General features: G+C 50.8%; 2 protein-coding genes and 1 pseudogene across 3 annotated transcripts; 2 read left to right on the forward strand and 1 right to left on the reverse strand.

Annotated features, from left to right (window-relative positions):
- The first annotated feature begins 346 nt into the window (after positions 1-346).
- On the forward strand, positions 347-1,036 carry LOC307110339 (transcription factor BTF3-like; annotated as a pseudogene). Its single transcript has one exon. The product of its transcript is annotated as a transcription factor BTF3-like (transcript).
- Positions 1,037-7,677: 6,641 nt separating this feature from the next.
- CHRNA10 (cholinergic receptor nicotinic alpha 10 subunit) lies at positions 7,678-13,880 on the forward strand (the record flags this gene model as incomplete). Its single annotated transcript, XM_079789518.1, has 5 exons — positions 7,678-7,747; positions 10,450-10,595; positions 10,989-11,143; positions 12,123-12,655; positions 13,423-13,880. 5 exons carry the CDS (start codon positions 7,678-7,680, stop codon positions 13,878-13,880), a joined length of 1,362 nt encoding a protein of 453 aa, XP_079645644.1.
- Positions 13,881-15,274: 1,394 nt separating this feature from the next.
- Positions 15,275-20,699, reverse strand: ART1 (ADP-ribosyltransferase 1; the record flags this gene model as incomplete). Its single annotated transcript, XM_079786868.1, has 4 exons — positions 15,275-15,372; positions 18,423-18,464; positions 19,551-20,352; positions 20,637-20,699. The coding sequence occupies 4 exons, from the start codon at positions 20,697-20,699 to the stop codon at positions 15,275-15,277; spliced, it is 1,005 nt and encodes a 334-aa protein (XP_079642994.1).
- Positions 20,700-21,475: the final 776 nt, after the last annotated feature.

Raw genomic sequence — 21,475 nt, forward strand, 5'->3', positions numbered from 1 at the left:
TGTAAAAAATAAATGAAACTAAATTCGTTTGCAAATATCAACAAAATTGGCAAAACTTTTGCAAGACAAACTAAAAAAAACAAAGACTCAAATTTCTAAAATGAGAAACGGGGGAATTTACTACTGGTTATGCAGGAATAAAAAGGATTATAAGAGAACACTGTACAGCAACAAATTAGGTAACTTAGCGGCCTTCTTCTAGCTGCCATCTTGTGTCCCCGCGTGTGTGCGCTTATTCTCAGCTGGTCTGCCCTAGACCCCCTGAGTGTCAGCCCTAGTCCATCCTCCCCTCTCCCTCCCCCCCCCCACGCGCGACCCAGTTTCCTCTCCAACAAGATAAACTATTATGAACCAAGAGAAACTCGCCAAACTGCAGGCTCAAGTGCGCATTGGTGGGAAAGGAACTGCTCGTAGAAAGAAGGTGGTTGGGTTCACAGAACAGCTACAGCAGATGATAAAAAACTTCAGTTCTTAAAGAAGTTAGGGGTAAACAATATCTCTGGTATTGAAGAAGTAAATATGTTTAATAATAACAAACCAAGGAACAGTGATCCACTTTAACAACCCTAAAGTTCAGGCATCTCTGGCAGCGAACACTTTCACTCAGACCATGCTGAGACAAAGCAGCTGACAGAAATGCTACCCAGCATCTTAAACCAGCTTGGTGCAGACAGTCTGATTAGATTAAGGAGACTGGCTGAAGCTCTGCCCAAACATTCTGCGGATGGAAAAGCACCACTTGCTACTGGAGAGGAGGATGATGATGAAGTTCCAGATCTTGTGGAGAATTTTGATGAGGCTTCAAGGAATGAAGCAAACTTTATTGAGTCAACTTCTGAAGAAGATAAACTTGAAGTTTCTGGGAGCTGCTATTTTATATTATGACTGCTTTTTCAAATTTTGTTTATGGATCTGATAAAATCTAGATCTCTAATATTTTTTAGCCCAATGCCCCTGGACATTGCAGCTCTTTTCAGTTTTTGCTTATACATAAATCATTCTTTGCAGCTAATTAAGCTGAAGAAGCTTGGGAATAAAGTTTGAAACAGGTTAATAAAGATCTTTGCCTAGTATAGTTTTATTTTTTATTTCAATGACACTGATTTGTACACAGAAAGCAAAGTTGTTTGTAGAAAGCTAATCATGGCATGTAATATGACATAATCTTTGACGAAATTGTAAAGATTTAACATGGTAGAATCATGTAAAAAAAAACAAATTAGATAACTTAGATGAAATAGACAAATTCTTAGGACACAACTATCATGACTTCATCATGAAGAAACAAAGTCTGAATAGACCTATAACTAGTAAGGAAATTGAATCAGTAATTTAAAAATCTGATAAAAGCCCAGGACCTAATGGCTTTACTTGTGAATTCTACCAAACATTTAAAGAATTATTTACCAATACTCAAACTTTACCAAACAAAAAATTAAAGAGGTAACACTTCGTAACTCATTTTATGAGGCTGCATAACCCTGATACCAAAGTCAGACAAAAAAGATGTAAGAAAAAATTACAGGCCAATACATTTTATAAATATTGATGCCAAAAATCCCCAACAAAATACTCAAAAACCGAATTCAGTAGCATATTAAAAGGATTACATACCAAGTAGGATTTAATCCTGGAATGCAAGAATGGCTCAACATGTGGAAATTGATCAATGTCATACACCACATTAACAGAATAAATGTATGTGATCATCTCACAGAAAAAAGCATTTGGCAAAATTCATTTTTTTAAAATATATATATATATATATATAATAATAGCCAACCAGCAACAAACATTCTCAGTGGTAAAGTAAAAGCATTTTCTAAGATCAGGATCAAGGCAAGGATGTTTGCTTTTACTACTTCCATTCAATACAGTAGTGGAAGTTCTAGCCAGGGCAATTAGGCAAGGAAGACAACAAACATCCAAATTGGAAAAGAATTAAAATGTATCTCTGCGGCCCTGACTGGTTTGGCTCAGTAGATAGAGCGTTGGCCAGCAGACTGAAGGGTCCCAGGTTTGATTCCGGTCAAGGGCATGTGCCTTGGTTGCGGGCGCATCCCTGGTGGGAGGTGTGCAGGAGGCAGCTGATCGATGTTTCTAACTCTCTATCCCTTTCCCTTCCTCTCTAAAAAATCAATAAAATATATTTTAAAAATAATAATAATAATAAATAAATAAAATGTATCTCTGTGGATGATATGATCTTTTATGTAGAAAACTAAAGATTCCACAAAAACAAAAAACACTGCATTGTTAGAAATAATATAGAGTGTCCCCCCAAAAAAATGTATACACACACTTTGAATAATTATAAAGGCAGTGTTTATTAAAATTAAAATGTATTTCATTTTCAAAATTGAGCTATCAGCTGTTAAAGTGTGTATACATCTTTTGGGGACATCCTGTATAGTTAGATGAATTCAGCAAAGTAGCAAGATATAAAATTACACAAAACTCAGTTGCATTTCTATACACTAACAATGAAAAGGAAGTTAGGAAAACAATTCTATTTACAATAGCTTCAAAAAACAAAATACTTAGAACTAAATTTAACGAAGGAGTCAAAAGACATGTATACTGAAAATTATAAAACATTAAAGATGACACGAATGGAAAGACATCCTATGCTCATGAATTGGAATATTTAATATTAAGATGTCCATACTATTCAAAGCAATCTACAGATTTAATGCAATTCCTAACAAAACCCCAGCAGCAATTTTTTTCTCTCTCAAAAATAGAAAAACTCATCCTAAAATACATATGGAATCTCAAGAGATCCTGAATATCCAAAACAATTTTGAAAAAGAATAAATATGGAGACACACTTTCTGATATCAAAATTTAACTACAAAGCCATAGTAATCAAAACAGTGCAGTACTGCCCTAGCCAGTTTGGCTTAGTGGATAAAGTGTCGGCCTGTGGACTGAAGGGTCCCAGGTTTAATTCTGGTCAAGGGCACATGCCCGGGTTGCGGGCTTTATCCCCAGTGTGGGGTGTGCAGGAGACAACTGATCAATGATTCTCTCTCATCATTGATGTTTCTATCTCTCCCTTCCTCTCTGAAATCAATAAAAATATATATTTTAAAAAATGTGCAGTATTGACATACAGACAACCATATAGACGAGGCATAGAATAGAAAACCCAGGAATAAACCCTCACATACATGGTCAAGTAATTTTTGACAAGGGTGCCAAGACCATTCAATGGAGGAAAGGACAGTCTTTTCAACAAATGGTGTTGGGAAAACTGGAATCCACATGCAAAGAACTGAAGTTGGACTTTTATCTAACACCATGTACAAAAATTAAGTCAAAATCAATCAAAGACTTAAATGTAAGACTTAAAACTATAAAACTCTTAGAAGGAAATACAGGGCAAAAGCTTCACCACATTACATTTGGCAGTGATTTCTTGGATATGACATTAAGGATGAAGGCAACAAAAGAAAAAATATGCAAACTGGACTACTAGAAAATTTTAAGTTTGTTCATCAAAAGTCCATTGAGCCCTGGCCGGTGTCTCTCAGTGGTTAGAGTGTCAGCCTGCACACCAAAGAGTCATAAGTTCAGTTCCCTGTCAAGGGCATGTATCTGGGTCGCAGGTTCATGCAGGAGGCAACCAATGTGTCTCTCTCACATTGATGTTTCTTTCTCCCCACCCCACTCCCTTCCACTCTCTCTAAAAATCAATGGAAAAAATATCCTCCGTGTGGGTTAACAAACAAACAAATCAACTGAGTAGGCTCTGGCTGGGTAGCTCAGTTGGTTAGATCATCGTACATATACCAATGTTGTGGGTTCAATCTCCAGTCAGGGCACATTCAACAAGCAACCAATGAATGCATAAATAAGTGCAACAAAAAAATCAATGTTTCCCTTTCTCTCTCTCTCTCTCTCTCTCTCTCTCTCTCTCTCTCTCAAATCAATCAACCAAGTAATAATTTACTTAAAAGTCAATTGAGTTAAAGGCAACCCAGAGAATGTGAGAAAATATTTGTAAATTATGTATCTGATAAGCGATTAATATCTAGAATACATAGAGAAGACTTAGAACTCAACAACAAAAGAAGAACCCAAGTAAAAAAAAACTTGAGTAGACATTTCTCCAAAGATATAGAAATGGCCAATAAGCACATGAAAAGATGTTCAAAATCGCTAATCATTAGGGAAATGCATATCCCCTTCTCTTTTCCTCTCTAAAATCAATAAAAATCTATATATATAAAAAGCCAGCGACCATAATGCGGAAACGACCACTAAGGGTCATTAGATATGCATTTCCCTAATGATTAGCAATGTTGAACATCTTCATGTGCTTATTGGCCATTTCTATATATATAAAAAGTCAGTGACCATAGTGCCGAACCCGTTGCTATGACGCCCACTGTGGCCAGCCAACCAGCCCAATAAGGTACATATGTCTCCTTTTTTTCCCCACTGACCCAAGAGCTCTCTATGTGGTTAGCTGAGGCTGATCCCTGGCCAGCATTACGGTTTTACTTATTCCTCTGCTCAAACCTGCTCTTTTCTCATTCTTCCCAGTTACTGTTCTCAAAAGTATCCTCCTATCTAATAAAAGAGTAATATGCAAATTGACTGTACCTCTGCTACACACAAGCCACACCCACCAGCCAATCAGGAGTGAGTATGCAAATTAACCCAACCAAGATGGCTGCAGCCACGAAGCAAGCAGGAGGCTTGGGTTTCCCTGGCAATGGAGGAAGCCAAGCTTCCTATACACCCTGGCCAGCCCAGGCCTCCACTCAAGGCTACAAAGTTTCAATTACAGAAGATAAATAAATCCCAACAAAAATGGCTGTGGCCACAGAGCTAGCAGGAGGCTTGGTTCCGCTCAAGGCTACAAAGTTTCAATTATAGAAGATAAATAAATCCCAGACACCAGGGCCTCCACTTGGGTCACCGGGGGGCGTGGCTGGCCTGCAAACCACCACAGGCCCCTCACCCAGGCCACCCCACACCCCAAGGGAACCCCCAACCTGATCCGGAACACCCTTCAGGGCAAACCAGCTGGCCCCCACCTGTGCACCAGGCCTCTATCCTATCTAATAAAAGAGTAATATGCAAATTGACTGTCACTCCAACACACAAGATGGTTGCCCCTATGTGGTCAAAGATGACTGACCCCATGTGGACACAAGATGGCCACCACAAGATGGCCAGCAAGGGAGGGCAGTTGTGAGGGACCAGGTCTGCAAGGGAGGGCAGTTGTGGGTGATCAGGCCAGCAGGGGAGGACAGTTGGGAGGGACCAGGCCTGCAAGAGAGGGCAGTTGGGGGCGATCAAGCCTGTAGGGGAGGGCAGTTAGGGATGACCAGGCCGGCAGAGGAGGAAGTTGGGGGCAACCGGGCCTGCAGGAAAGGGCAGTTGGGGGAGACCTAAGCCTGCAGGGGAGAGCAGTTGGGGGGGGACCCAGGCCTGCAGGGGAGGGCAGTTAGGGGTGACCAGGCCTGCAGGGGAGGGCAGTTAGGGGCAAACAGGCTGGCAGGGGAGCAGTTAGACATCAATCAGGCTGGCAGGGGAGTGGTTAAGGGTTGATCAGGCTGGCAGGCAGAAGCGGTTAGGGGCAATCAGGAAGGCAGACAGGCGAGCAGTTGGGAGCCAGCAGTCCTGGATTGTGAGAGGGATGTGGTCAAAGATGACTGACCCCATGTGGACACAAGATCCTACTGGGATCGGGCCTAAACGGGCAGTCGGACATCCCTCAAGGGGTCCCAGATTAGAGAGGGTGCAGGCTGGGCTGAGGGACACACCCCCCCATGCACGAATTTTGTGCACTGGGCCTCTAGTCCTTTAATAAGTACTGCCCACTACTGAACTCTCCCACCCTGATCAAGGGCGGGACTGGCTGGCCAAATGCTCCACCCCCTTCCCCCTAGCCAGCCCTGCCCCTGATCGGCCCACCCCATCATGATAAGCCTGCAGCCCCTTGCCCCGGCCGGCCCCACTCCTGATTGTCCCCCCACCCCAATAGGGGGTAGGGCTGGCCAGCCAACCTCCCACAGCCCCTCCCCCAGGCCAGCTCTACCCACTATGGGCCTCCACCATGCTGTTCAGCCCGCAGCCCCTCTCCCCAGCTGACCCCGCCCCTGATCGACCCCCCCCAACCCCAATAGGGGATGAGGCTGGCCAGCCAACCTCCTACAGCCCCTCTCCCTGCCCGGCCCCACCCCAGATCGGCCCCCCGACACCCTGATCAGGGGCAGGGCAGCGGGCCAACCACCCATGGCCCCTCCCCCAGGCCCCTGGCCCCTGGCCCCCCCACCACATTCGGGAGCAGGGCCGACTGGCCCACCACCCACAGCCCCTCCCCATGGCTGGCACCACCCCCAACTGGCCCCCCAACCCCAATCATCCCACCAGCCAATCGCCTGCAGCCCCTCCCCCCTGCCAGCCCGGCCCTGATTGGCCCCGATTGGGCGGGCCGGCCGGCCAGCCAACATCCTGGCATCTCCTCCTCCTGACAGGCCCAGCCCCGATCCACCCCGATTGGGGCCGAGCTGGGCCGAACCCCACCTGTGCATGAATTCGTGCACTGGGCCTCTAGTGTGTGTGTGTGTGTGTGTGTGTGTGTGTGTGTGTGTGTGTGTGTATATATATATATATATATATTTTTTTTTTTTTTTTTTTTAAAGACAGCTGAAAGTGACTCTAAAGTCTGTGTTTTCCCTGGCCCAGGGTGTTTGGGCAGAGGAGAACACTGAAGCTCAGACTGCGATGGCTGTGAAGACTCAGAGGTGAGGAAGTGGGCTGCATTTCTTACTCTGTGTTGCCACCTGGAGCAGCATACAGCTCAGCACCATTCCCAGCAGGAATGGAGAGTTTGCCTGGCATCAACCACCGGGACAGATCTGTTCAGTACCTCTCTGAGTGTCAGAGCTGGGAGTAGAGTTACCATCCATAGGTTCTGGCCCTTAACACCCTTAAGCCCCAGTGTCCTACAGATCCTGAACCTGGCATTTCTCTACACTCAGCCCCTTCAGGCTGGGCCTAAGCAGAGCCTGGGTGCTGCCTTACAGAAGTTGAATAATTCAGGTCCCAGTGGCCTGAGGTATCAGTTTCAGTTTCTCTATTCCCTTGTGCACAGGTGTAATTAAGCTAACGAAAAGGGCCAAGAGGAGAGGCCTGCTGTCCTGTGCCTCTGAGGGATCAGGACTGATGGAGTCCCTGACCCTGATGGAGAATGCACCAGGCTCGTCTAGAGCCCAGGTATGGGGAATGGAAGCAGGAAGTCAGCGGGGCTAAGATAGAAGGAGGAGAAAAGAAGAGAGAGTGGAAAGAGGGAGATCAGAGTCAGAGAAGCCAAGAGAGACTAAGAAAGAGTTACAGAGAAATAGACAGAAGGAAACAGAGACAGGGAGGCTAAATGAGAGGTAGAGGGAGGAGGAGGGGCAGAGAAAAGGGCAGGGGCAGAGGCCAGCAGAGGCAAGGACCAGCAGAGAAGGAGAAGTACTGAAATCCAAGGACAAGTACAAAAAGGGAGAGTCAGATAACCAGATGAGCTGCAGGGCTCCCCAGTGGGTAGCTGGACCCAGCAAAGATCTTCCTTCTGACTTCCAGGTATTGTCCACACCATCCTTGCTAGCAGGCCCTGATGCTGCCCTAGGTCGGGCCAGGAGGCTCACACCCAGAGACCTGCCCCGCAGGGCCATGGGGCCCAGGAGCCACTGCATTGGCCTCTCCGGACTGGGCCTTCTGTTCCTGCTCCCACTCCTTCCAGGTATGAAGCTCAGTAAACCAGGCCTGGCCTCTCTGGGTGTTGCTGCTGTTCTTGTCCTCCCCAAATCTCTCTTTTCATTTCTCTCTTCAGTTACCTATGCAGGAGAACAAGCTGTCTGGGGAGTGTGGGGGAGGGGGCGCAGGAAAGGGTGAGAGGAGATTTCCCTGACTGGGGTGGGTGAGGTAAGAGGGGAGCTTCCAGAGATAGGAATGGAAAAGCCAGGGGCCCTTGAAGGCCAGGCTGAGTTAGGGCAGGCAATGAGGAGCCATTGAATGTTTTTGTTTGTTTGTTTGTTTTTTATATATTTTTAATTGATTTTTTACAGAGAGGAAGGGAGAGATAGAGTTAGAAACATCGGATCAGCCACCTCCTGCACACCTCCCACTGGGGATGTGCCCGCAACCAAGGTACATGCCCTTGACCGGAATCGAACCTGGGACCTTTCAGTCCACAGGCCGACGCTCTATCCACTGAGCCAAACCAGTTAGGGTGCCATTGAATGGTTTTAAGCAGTTACTAGCTTGGTCAGATTTGAGTGTTTAAAAGCTTGATCTCGCCTGGCAGGTGTGGTTCAGCTGGTTGAGCATCCTCCCATGTACCTATATGTTGCCGGTTCATTTCCAGTCAGGGCACATGCCTGGTTTCAGCTTGATCCTCAGTGGGGGGTGTGCAGGAGGTAGCCAATCGATGTTTCATCAATGTTTCCCTCTCTCTCTCTCCCTTCCCCTATCTATAAAATCAATTTTAAAAATATATTAAAGCCCAGCCGGCATGGCTCAGTGGTTGAGCTTCAACCTATGAACCAGGAGGTCACAATTTGATTCCCGGTCAGGGCACATACCCGGGTGGTGGGCTCGATCCCCAGTGTGGGGCATATAGGAGGCAGCCAATCAATGATTCTCTCTCATCACTGATGTTTCTATCTCTCCCTCCCTCTCTCTTCCTATCTGAAATCAATTTAAAAATATATATGTATATTTTTAAATATATTTTTAAAAAGCTTGCATGCTAAAATCCTCAACAAAATATTAGCAAATCACATCCAGCAAAACATTAAAAAGATCATACACCATGACCAAGTGGGGTTTATTCTGGGGATGCAGGCTGGCACAATATCTGTAAATCAATAAACGTGATACATCAGCTAAACAAACTGAAAGACAAAAAAAGCTGATCTCTCAGAAATGTGGAGGAGGATTAGAGAGGCCGAGCCTGAGACCAGAGGGAACAGTGAGGAGGTTGCTGCTGCTGTGGTCCCTGAGAGGGAGGATGAGGTCTGAGCTGAAGAGGCGATTAAACATTCAAGAGATGTTCAGCAGTATGACTGACAGGATTTGGGTATTGGTTGGTTTGCAGAGGTAACTGACAGGAGGAGGGAGAGTGATAATGCCTAGGTTTCCAGCTGAGGTCACTGGGGGAGGGAGGGGGGTTGCCGTTTGCTGAGATGGGGAACATCAAACAAGGAGCATGTTTCAGAACCTGGGGGAAGGAAATGAGTTCCTGTTTTGGACCTGGAGAGTTTAAGGTGCCTACAGGACATTCAAGAGAGGATTGTCGTATACAGTAGGTCCTCGGGTTACGTGGGAGATCCGTTCCTAGGGCGAGACTTAACGCGATTTTCTCCGTAAGTCGGAACCCACCTACATAAGCACCTATGTCACTCACATGGAGCACATACACAGCAGTAATGAAGTGAAACAGTAAAAAAAAATTTAAAAGAAACATAACAATTCCTGACCTTTCCTTGTGGTAAATAAATAATAAAAATACATAAAGCACATATGTACATACATTGAAATGATGGAACTTTTTAAAAAAATATATATTTTATTGATTTTTTACAGAGAGGAAGGGAGAGGGAGAGAGAGTTAGAAACATCGATGAGAGAGAAACATCAATCAGCTGCCTCCTGCACACCCCCTACTGGGGATGTGCCCGCAACCAAGGTACATGCCCTTGACCGGAATTGAACCTGGGACCCTTTAGTCCAAAGGCCGATGCTCTATCCACTGAGCCAAATCAGTTCGGGCGGAACTTTTTTTTTTAAATAAATAAATGGGAGATGGCGATATAACCACGAAACGACGTGAGTCGAGTCCGACGTCACCCGAGGACTGTCCGTATATGCATCTGGAGCTCAGGAGACCAGAGAAAAAGGAGAGGAGGGTCAATGACCGGATTCTGAGAAGCAATACTTAAGTCAGGGACTAAGGACAATATGGTGTGTCACAAAAGCCTAGAGATGGGTGTGTTTTTAGGAGGGACTGGCCTACAGAAACCTTGAAGAAATTAACTGAAGTGCAACAGGAGGAGTGGAGGCAGGTTTGAGAGACCGGAGGGGGCTGGGCAATGGGGTTCAGACGCCTGGGTGAGAGCTGGCACTTTTGTGGCCTATCTGGGCCCTCCTAGCATTTGTGGCAAGGCAGACCGAATCCAGGTCCTTGGGAAGGGAAAGGCAGGGAAGAAACCCATCAGCCTTGCTTCAGAAAAGAGTATCAGTTCACTCCACCTACTTCACCTCATTCATCCCCCGAGGCAGGCCAGGGAAGAACGAGAGTCACAGCCTGGGGTCAGAGGGCAGCCATCAGGAGGACCAGTCAGACCACTGTGAGCGTGGAGCAGGTGACAGCCCCAGCCTTGTGGAGGTGCAGGGTGTGAGAGAGGCTCCTGCACCAGGGTAAACCTTCTTCCTTGTCCCCCAGGATGCTTGGGAGCTGAGGGCAGGCTGGCTCACAAGCTCTTCCGTGACCTTTTTGCCAACTACACAAGTGCCCTGAGACCTGTGGCGGATACAGACCAGACTCTGAACGTGACCCTGGAGGTGACATTGTCCCAGATCATTGACATGGTACATTGTGGTTGTACAACTGTGGAATGTGCTGGTGATGACAGTGTCAAGGAATTTGGGGGTGGGGGGCTGGGATGGTTCACCAAACAATTCTTTTCTGTAAACATTAACAATAACAGCTACTAGGATACTGTTAGGTGTCCACAGTGTGCCCAAAACTTTGCACCCTTGAATCTTGCCCAGCAGGGGGGATTATCACCCATATAACCGCTAAGGAAGCTGAGGCCCAGAGAAGAACCTGCCAAGGTCACAACAAGGCGTGGGTGGGAACTGGACTGTATGGGCAAGTTGGGTTTGTGGGTACTGACTAGAGCTCTGTAGGTGAGTTGCACACTCAGGGAAGGATATGCATGTACATGTGTCCACATCTGTGCCCACCCCCTGCCCAACTAGGATGAGCGCAACCAGGTGCTGACCCTATACCTGTGGATCCGACAGGAGTGGACAGACGCCTACTTACGATGGGACCCCGATGACTATGGAGGCCTGGATGCCATCCGCATCCCCAGCAGTCTAGTGTGGCGGCCAGACATCGTACTCTATAACAAGTACTGCCTGGCTGGGCCCCTCCCCTCTCCCAGCCCTCCCTGGAGTTGCCCTTGGTTCTGGGAATGCACTTATTCCTCATTCCCCCACCTAACTAGTTGCTATGCTGCCCTGGAAGTTGTCCCCCAGGACCTTTCCAATCTGGCAGGAAGGTGTTGGCAGTGGTGGCTACACGGCACAGGGGGCTTCCTCACAGCCCCTCCGTGGCATCCCCACTTGAGGCTGTCCCAAGGCAACCCAGGCTGAACGTCTTGCAGGAACCCACTGTGCGGTCCAGGCCAGTTCTCTCTCTCCGGCAGAGAGGGTTCTGGGGCACCAGTGCTCTTTATGGCACACTCCTCCCTTCCAGGCTGGCTCTGAGTCCCAGGGCTCCCCAGAGGCCTGCCTAGGGCCCTCTGGGGCATCCCCTTATGCTGCCTAAGCCAGTTCTGTTTTCTTGTTTTTATTTTTATTGATTTGAGAGAGGAAGGAAAAGGGAAAGAGAGAGAAACGTCAACGATGAGAGAGAACCATTGATCGGCTGCTTCCCTCATGCCCCACAGGGATGGAGCCCACAACCCTGACCAGGAATAGAACAGCGCCCTCTCGGTTCATAGGTCGATGCTCAACCATTGAGCACCCTGGCCCGGCCAGTTCTGTTTTCCAGACAACACATGGCTCTGCATATTTCCCCAGGGGCCCCCTCCACAATCTTTGCAGATGGCACCCAGGAGAGGCCACTGTGCCACCACGTGCCAACTTTTGCAGAGGACTTTTCATGCCGCCCTGGGCTAGATCCGTATCCTTTCTGGGCCCTCAGCCGCTGCCCCTCCCAGGCCTCCGAAAGCAGAGAGGGCCCTCCCAGGGCACAATCTATCCTCCCTGCAGGCGCATTGTGGCCGTAGGGCTCCTGTCCTGGGGTGGCCCGGGCCACTGCCTCAGGGAACCCCCTCACCCCGCCCCCCCCCCGCCCCCCTCCCCCCTGTCACTCGCCTCCCGCAGGGCAGACGCGCAGCCTCCAGCCTCGGCCAGCACCAACGTGGTTCTGCGGCACGACGGCTCCGTGCGCTGGGACGCGCCGGCCATCACGCGCAGCTCGTGCCGCGTGGACGTGTCCGCCTTCCCGTTCGACGCGCAGCGCTGCGGCCTGACCTTCGGCTCCTGGACGCACGGCGGGCACCAGCTGGATGTGCGGCCGCGCGGCGGCGGCGCCAGCCTGGCCGACTTCGTGGAGAACGTGGAGTGGCGCGTGCTGGGCATGCCGGCGCGGCGGCGCGTGCTCACCTACGGCTGCTGCTCCGAGCCCTACCCCGACGTGACCTTCACGCTGCTGCTGCGCCGCCGCGCCGCCGCCTACGTGTGCAACCTGCTGCTGCCCTGCGTGCTCATCTCGCTGCTCGCGCCGCTCGCCTTCCACCTGCCCGCAGACTCGGGCGAGAAGGTGTCGCTGGGCGTCACGGTGCTGCTGGCGCTCACCGTCTTCCAGCTGATCCTGGCCGAGAGCATGCCGCCGGCCGAGAGCGTGCCGCTCATCGGTGAGTCCGGGAGGGCCCGGCCAGGGGTGGGGGTGCGGGGAAGAGCCGTCCCCTCCTAGAGACTGGCCCCCGCCCCCCCACACACACACCCCCACACCCCCCCCCACGCCGGCTGATGCGTGCGGGTCCCACCAGTGCGGGGACAGGGCCCTGGGTCGCCAGAGTGGCCCGCTTCAGCGTGTGAGGGGGTCGTCCTGGGAGCATGCTTCCTCCTGAAACTGAGGGGAAAGGAGGAAGCCCCTTCCAGGGAGGACACCTTCCCTGACAGGGAGGGGCAGAGGAAAGAGAGTCTTTTCTCAAGAACTTGCTGGAGGGAGGTCACTGCCCCCAGGGTCATGATCATAGGCAAACGTCCTGGGTGCTCACTGGGCCGAGCACTCCTCAGCATTTGACGGTAATTAACTCGGGGAAGCGCCTCCACAGCCGTACAGGCAGGTTCTGTTGTATGCCCCCTTGTGCCGAAAGGATCCTCACTGGCCCCATGTCCTGGCATACCATTACAGAGGTGACTTGTGGGTCAATGCGGCCTCCAGCAGTGGGGGGCGGAGCGGGGGGGGGGGGGGAATTAGCGAGCACTTAGCTTCTGAGAACCCACTTGTGGGAATGCGGACTGGGGAGACCTTGGCCCTTACCTCCTTCCTCTTGCATCCATTGGTCTTGGAGGGTCCGACAGCCGCCTGGTGGGTTCCTATTTATGCTGCGGTGTCTGGGAAGCTCGGGCCCCCGGAGTTCTTTTTCTGGGCCCCAGCTCGCTCTGTCTTTTGCAGGGAAGTACTACATGGCCACCATGACCATGGTCACCTTCTCCACAGCGCTCACTATCCTTATCATGAACTTGCATTACTGTGGTCCCAGTGCTCGTCCAGTGCCGGCCTGGGCTCGGGCTCTCCTACTGGGATACCTGGCACGGGGCCTGTGCGTGCGAGAACGAGGGGAGCCCTGTGGGCAGTCCAGACAGCCCGAGTCACCCCCCAGCCCCCAGCCTCCAGAGAGAGGGGCCGGCCCCACAGCAGGCCCTTGCCATGAGCCCCGGTGTCTGTGCCATCAGGAAGAGCTGCTGCACCATGTGGCCGCCATTGCTAACACCTTCCGCAGCCACCGGGCTGCCCAGCACCGCCACGAGGACTGGAAACGCCTGGCCCGTGTGATGGATCGCTTCTTCCTGGGCATCTTCTTCTCCATGGCCCTGGTCATGAGCCTCCTGGTGCTCGTGCAGGCGCTGTGAATCCGGGCTCTGCTGCAGCCACAGCAGGGCGACAGGATGGAAAGACCAGATAGGCCACCCAGTCTCTCCCCACTGCACCCTAGAGCCTGGGACACCCTCTCTCGGGATCAGCACTGCTGGCTTCACCAACCACGAGGGAGCACTTGTCTGTGAATCCTGATCTCTAAGAAAAAGCTAGAGCTTGCCACTCCCTTAATTCCTATGGGGGAAGAACTCTAAGAAGGTTCAAGGTCAAAGTGCAGTCCTAGAGGGACAGAATTGAACCTCATTAATGAATGTTAGAGTTTTCAGTGGGGAGAGTACAAGTTATCTGAGAAACAGAACTACAGCATTGCCTGCCTTCTTCTCTTCCTTCCTCAGTGGCTGCTGTTATAGGAGCTTGGTCTTGCCTGTCCCTGTCTAGGGGCTCAGGGAAGGGGTTTGGGGTTTCAGACTTATGATCGAGATTCCAGAGCAGGAGGCCACACAAGGATTTGGCCCCAAAGCTCCAGTTCATCATAAAGAGATTGTGTGCCTGGCACCTCCTCAATGTCCTGTCTTACCCTTGGGGCCCGTGGTGGTGGGAGATGGGGACCCAGGTTTGTCTCTCTAGAAACAGGAACCTTAGGACTCCTGGGTTAGAACAGGAATTACATCTTTGCTGACAAGAAAAGGACGGATTTGACCGAGACCCGGCAGAGGGCCTAAAGCAAGCCCTCTGCTGTCTTTCCTGCTCCCCTCTCTCTGGGTTCGCTTCTGTCCTCCGCATTCGCCCACACTGACGTCCAGAGGACTTGCAAGTATCCAAGGGAGGGCAATGCAGGGACCAGCTGTCCACAGGTATTTGTTCCTTTCTGACTTTGACATGCTTCCCAGCATCCACCTCTTTGCCTCAGACCCCGTCCCTGACCTCAGGAAGCTCACAGTCTGTCACGGGCAACAGACATGGACATGTGGTGTAGAGAAGCTCCCAGGACCTGTGGGAGCACAGAGGCAGCACCCTAACCCAGCAGGGTCAGAGCGGTCAGAGAAAGCTCCCTGGAGGAGTGAATAGGAGCTTTCCAGTTGTCCATGTGAGGCATGTGAGGGACACCAGCAAGTACCATGGCCACGTGCTTTCCTCCCAGCACCTCCACGCCCAAACGAGTTTAATCTTCTACCTCCAAGTGAGTTGTTGCCTGTCCTGGAGTCCCCCTACCTCTCTTCAATGTCTCACTCCTAGAGCACTGGGTAAAGTTCAGGCCCAAAATTCTCTCTCTCCACCATCAGGCCTGGCAGCTGCCAGAGAAGGTCCCGGAGTTCCCTGCAGGTGGCGTTTCTACGGATCTTGGCTACACTTAGAGTAAAGCACACATGTGGCCGACGTCCTCATGTTGGGCAGAGGTGGCAGGCAGGGCTGTTCGGAGTCTGATGGGTCAGAGGAGGCCTGGACTCTCTGGAAAGACTCCCCCGACAAGGAACCAGAGTAGCAGAGGAAGGGACCAGACTGTAGACAGAGGGCCCTGACCCACGGCTGCAGGGAAACAGAGGAAGAAAGAGATATTTAGGGGTGAAGCGAGTTACACAAAGAAACAAGACAAAAACCAAGCCGGGTGAGCTGGAAACACTGGTGCATACAGTGCGATGGGAGACAGAGATGAAGAGCAGGAATTTAGAGAGGTTGGGAGATGATATTTGCAAACAACAGCTTTGACAAGGAGTTATTATCCAAAATATAGAAAGAACTCCTACAACTCAACACCAAGCAAACAAACAATCTAATTTAAAAAAATAGGCAGATGACCTGAGCAGATACCTCTCTCAAGACGACATATAAACGGCCACCAGATATATGAAAAGGTGCTCAACTTCAGTAGCTATTAGGAAATTAAATCAAAACTACAATGAAATGCCACCTCACGCTGTTAGAACGGCTATTATCAACAAGACAAGTAGTAAGTGTTGGAGAGATTGTGGCGAAAAAGGAACCCTCATTTACTGTTGGTGTGAATGTAAACTGGTGCAGCCACTATGGAAAATAGTATGGAGGCTCCTCAAAAAATTAGGAATAGAGTTACCATATGACCCAGCAACCCCTTTTTTGGGTATTTACCTGAAAATTTTGAAGACATTTATTCACAAAGATATATGCACCTTTATCTTCACTGCATTATTCACAGTGGCCAAGACATGGAAACAAAGTGTCCTTTGATAGGTGATTGGATAAAGAGGATGTGGTGTATATATACAATGGAATACAGAAGAAAAGATGAAATACTGCCATTTGCAACAACGTGGATAGACCTTGAGAATTATTATGCTAAGCAAATTAAGTCAGCCAGAAGAAGTTAAGAACCATATGGTGGGGGCCCTAGTTGGTTTGGCTCAGTGGATAGAGCGTTGGCCTGGGGACTGAAAGTTCCCAGGTTTGATTCCAGTCAAGGGCACAGGCCCAGGTTGTGGGCTTGATCCCCAGTAGGGGGCGTGCAAGAGGCAGCCAATCAGTGATTCTCTCTCATCATTGATGTTTCTATCTCTCCCTCTCCCTCTCCCTCTCTGAAATCAATAAAAATATATTTTTAAAAAACCATATGGGAGGGTGGGAGTGGGGTGGAAGGGGTCAGTGGGAGGAAAAAGGGTGACATCTGTAATACTTTCAACAATAAAGATAATTTTTTTTTAAGAAGAGCCACGATTTCACTCATATGTGGGATAAAAAACTGAAAGTAACAAATGAACAAAAACTCCTCTTCACAGACAACAGTACAGTGGTTACCAGAGGGAAGGGAGTGGGGGTAGTACAGGGTAAAAGGGTCAAATGTTTGGTGATGAGAGGTGATTTGACTTTGGGTGCTGGCCAGGCAATGCAATACACAGATCATGTATCATAGAAATGTACATTTGAAACCTAAAACTCATTAACCAATGTCACCCCAACAAATTTAATTTAAAAAAGAATTTAAGGAAGAAGGCAAACAGAGATGCAGAGACTAGGACATACCAGGTGCTATTAGGTCTCTCCTCCTGCCTCCTACGGACACACACACGAGGCATCACAGGGTGGGATGAAACAGGGTAGAGATCAGAATGGGAACTAGTGATGCTGATCTTGGCTTCTCTGCACAAACCCTGGTAGGAGAGGTGCTGGTGGGCAGAGGTGGGGGAGATCTTAAACTTTTCCAGCGCGCAAAATTTCATTATCAAAACTCAAAGAAGCGCCTGGATAGCGTTGCTCAAGAGTTGAGCGTTGACCTAACGAACCAGGAGGTCTCAGTTGGATTCCCGGTCAGGGCATATGCCCAGGTTGTGGGCTTGATCCCCAGTGTGGGGCATGCAGGAGGCAGCCAATTAATGATTCTTATCACTGATGTTTCTATCTCTCTCTCCCTCTCCCATCTTCTCTGAAATCAATAAAAATATACTTAAAAAAAAAATAAAAAACAACTCAAAGATGCAGGTTGGAGGCTGGAGACCTGGCTTCTGGCCTGGCTCTGACACTAACTCATTCCGTCACCTTGAGAAGGTCACTTCCATCTCTGGGTCTTACTTTACTATGTAATGAGGGTAATACTCCCTGTTCTGCCTCCTTCCGATAGATGACTGTGCAGTGAAGGATAACATGAAATGGTGTGGGGAGGAGGGGCCAGCCTGGAATGGTGGTTCAGAGTTTGGCTCTAGGGTCAGTCTGTCTGAACCTCACCCCGTACTAGCTGTGTGGTGCAGGGCTGGTTGCTTCCCTTCTCTGCGCCCTAGTTCCCTCATTTGTAGAACAGGGGTGATGACAGCACCCACAGCTGGCTCTGGGTGTGGATTCATGGCCTGGTGTGCCTGGAACTCTGAGTGGTGCTAGGTCATGGTGAGGCTGGGGCTCCTTGTCCACTGTCCACAGAGCCCAGCGGGAGGGAGGAGAGACCCACGCGGAGGGCGGCTGTGGTTTCTTCCCTGGGAATGGCCTGTTCCAATAGGTTCCCTTGGAAAAGCCTGCTCCCACCTAGAGAAGCGGTGGCCCAGGTGGGCCCTGACACAGCAGGTTTTGAAGGGAAGGGAAGTCATGGCTGAAAGTGACCTGGGGAATCATCTAGTCCAGTTGGGTTTTTATACAGATAGGGAAACGGAGGCCCGGAGAGGGAATAATTGGTCACAAAGAGAGCTAGGGCAGGGCCTGGACGACAGCCCAGGTCTCTAATGCCGGCCTCCATCTTGGAAGGTGGCCTGAGGGAGTGCTGAGGGCAGTAACAGGGACAGAGGGTTCCCCAGGCGAGGGAGGAGAAGGCCCGGGAGGACTGTGTGTGTGAGATCAGCCCTGCCCTCCATCACCTCTGTGCAAGAAGGACCGCTCTGGGGCCTGGTCAGCTGTCTCCTGTGAGGGAGGGGCCCCCACTGGGGGCAGGTGTGTCAGCTCGCCCAACCACTGCCCCTTACCTCCTCTGGTAAGGGGCTATCCCCACAGGTGTCTGCTGTAGAGGGTTTACTTTATTTTTTCTTTTTAATTAGAAGAGGGTGTTTTTTTCTTATAAAGGAGCCATCCAGGGCAGCCTGCTCATCCCCCAATGGAGCCCCTGTCCCAGAGGCCTGCAGTCCTACCTGAGTTTCCTAGACGGCAGGACCTAGACTTGCACTGCTTGTCTGTAGAGAAGAAAGAGAAAATCAAAGACTTAGTAGTTCTAAGGATGGGAAGTGGCCCCGTGGGCCATCCCTGACTTGCTCTAGGAAAGCTGGTACTTTTCCCTCTAATTCTGCTTCCTTCTGGTGAGACCTATCTTGCCGAGGTTTGACTTGGTTTGTGAGCAGTGGGGCCAGAAGGGAGCCAGCCCTCAAAAACCAGGGTCTGCTCTACGTACTCCTGCTGCTCCCCCGTCTCCCTGCCACACCCACCTCTGCCTCTCCGAGCCCATCCCGGCCAAGCACAGGCTAGTTTATGTTCTGTGCATGTCTTCCTCACCTCTGGCAACTCATGCACTCATGTCCGAGGTGGGAACTGAGGCCACACAGGGCATTTTCCCATGGTAGATGTGGTCCCAGTTCCAGCAGACAGTCTGCCTCGCTATGAAAGCGGCCTTGCCAGCCCCTGGGCATTGCTCAGCTGGGACCAGTAGCCCACAGTAGTCCACAGATGAGGGACCTGGGCCCATCCTCATGATTTCTCCTTTGGCTGGTCCCAGGGGGATGGACAGGAAGAGCATCTGAGGCCTGCCACAGCCTGAACTGGACCTTAGGGGCACAGCACCTACGTGAGGTCTTCCCACCCCCACCCCGCACCCCTCCCCCCAGCACACACGACAGCACGGGATTTCTGTTCCAATAAACACTCCCCTCTTGGAAACTGAGGTTGGGGCTCTTGTCAATTCTGGCAACAATGATCTGTGTGTCAGTACTGATTCCCTTCTGGCTTCCAGGCGGGAGAAAGCCTGACCAGGTCTGTTTGGCCCTCACATGGCCAAAGGCCCCTGCCTTGGTCAGAAAACCCTCTTAAGCCTTCCAGCAGGCAGGTGACCGGCTCTGGTTCAGACACCACCAGGGACGAGAAGCCGCCAGCCTCAGAAGGTTCTGTCTCCCCTTAGATGGAGGGATGGAGGTGGGAAGGAGGGGTGTACAGGACTGTCTGTGCCCCTCTCACGGTTGGTTGGTTTTTAGTGTTTCTGCATGCATTCCCTGAAGGCAGGGTGGGGAGCTCACCTTCTGCACAGGTGCTCACCCACAGGCCCCTCTCACCTTTGATGTACTCGCAGTTGTACATGCTGTGCTTGCCCAGGGCCCGGAGGTAGATGCGGGTGGGGCCCTGGGCAGGTCTGCTGCTGTTGATCACCTGAAAGGTCTCAAAGGGGGGGATCAGCACCTCCTCCTCCTCGGGGAAGAAGGAGTAGCCCCTGATAGGGACACCAAGGCAGGTCCAGATGCCAAAGAAGGTTTCCTCACCAAAATGCTGGGCTGTGGCATCCTTCAGGGACGCCGAGGCAAAGCCCCCCAGCCGGATGGTGGCCCCGGGCCCTGCTGGCTGGAAGCGCAGGCCTTGTACCCCTCGGAACACCTGGCGGCACTGGGGAGAACGCTGGGCCTTGCTCAGCAGCTGCAGGGCCTCGGTCAGCAGGAAATGGAACGTCTTGAAGGAGAAGTGTTGGAGGTAGTGGACACGGGTGCGGCCCGCCTCGCGCAGGGCCGCATTGAACTCCTTGTGCAGGGGGGTGTTGGCTGTGTAGGCCAGGAGGGCCACCCCATGCTCATCACGGAAGCCGGGGGGTGGTGGGGACATCAGGGTGTGGCTGAGGCCCCACTCTGGCCCCCAGGCTTTGCGCTCCTGCCATTGGCTGCTGGCCAGCACCCAGCTGTCAGCATACACTTTGTTGGCCTGGAACTCGGTGCGGTTGAGATCTGGGAGAGCAGCTGTCATGGCTGCTGCACAGCCAGCATACTGGTCATCAAAGGAGGTTGGGGCCATGTCCAGGGGCCTTTCTTGAGAGAAGAGTCCTCGTCGTGTGATGGGGTGGCTCTGGGGTGGGAGAGGGAGCACCAAGGACTGAGAGGATGGGCCCTCGGAGGATGGGAGCCTGTCCAGCTTTCCCCTCCACTGAGCTGAGAAAGACACTCTAAGGGCCCCAAACACACCTGGAGGGGGAGGGGAGCTGGGACCTGCTAACTGCCAATTCCCCGAGGCTGGGGTTTGGGGCTGTCCCCTCGGGCTGAGCGAGTCCCGAGGGAAGCATCAGGCATTCTCTCCTCCCTCCGCTCCTCCTCTCAGAGTCCAGGAGAAGCTGATGCTCAGCTCCCAGCTGGCATGGGGACAGCAGAGGATGACCATACCTGAAGTGCTTCCATGAGGCCCATGGACACAAGCAGCAGAGACATCATAGCAGGAGTCTGCATGTTGGACGTGACCTTGGGTAAGTTACTGTCTCTTTTGGGGTCTCCGTTTCCTCATCTGGAAAATGGGAATGTTAACCTATACAGTTTAATAAACATTCATTGACATCTGGCACAGAGTCACAACATAGAAATGGAGGCTCAGAAGACAGAAAGAGGACCCTTCTTGCTGGAAGCAACATGGAGACTTCCTGGAAGAGGTGACATGTGAACAGGGACTTGCAGGATGAATAGGAGAATAAGGCCTCAATCAGTGGAGACAAGGAGAGAGGAAAGTTTGGAGTTTGGGGTGAGAAAAGAGTTTGAAGAAGCAGGAATGAGAAGAGCAAAGGTATTGGAGTAGGAACTCTCAGGATGTAAAGAGTAAGAGGCATTTTGTCTAGTGTGGTAGAACTTGCAGTGTGAGAATGTCCAAAAGATTTGGGCCACCCGGCCGGTGTGGCTCAGTAGTTGAGCAGTTTAGTGTTTACCCAGGAACCCAGAGATCACCGGTTTGATTCCTGGTCATGGCATATGGCAGGTTGTGGGCTCCATCCCCAGTATGGGGGGTGCAGGAGGCAGACGATCGATGATGTTCCTCTCTCATCAATGTTTCTCTGTCTCTCTCTGTCTCTCTGTCTCTCTGTCTCTCTGTCTCTCTCTCTCTCTCTCTCTCTCTCTCTCTCTCTCTCTCTCAAAATCAATAAAAACATATTTTAAAAAAAGATTTGGGCCAATCCTGACGGAGCTTGACTGCCATGGTGAGAAGCCGTGGCTGCACCTGGGGGACCTAAGGCTGG

Source organism: Cnephaeus nilssonii (genome assembly GCF_951640355.1).
Source record: "Cnephaeus nilssonii genome assembly, chromosome: 13".
Classification (NCBI taxonomy): Eukaryota; Metazoa; Chordata; class Mammalia; order Chiroptera; family Vespertilionidae; genus Cnephaeus; species Cnephaeus nilssonii.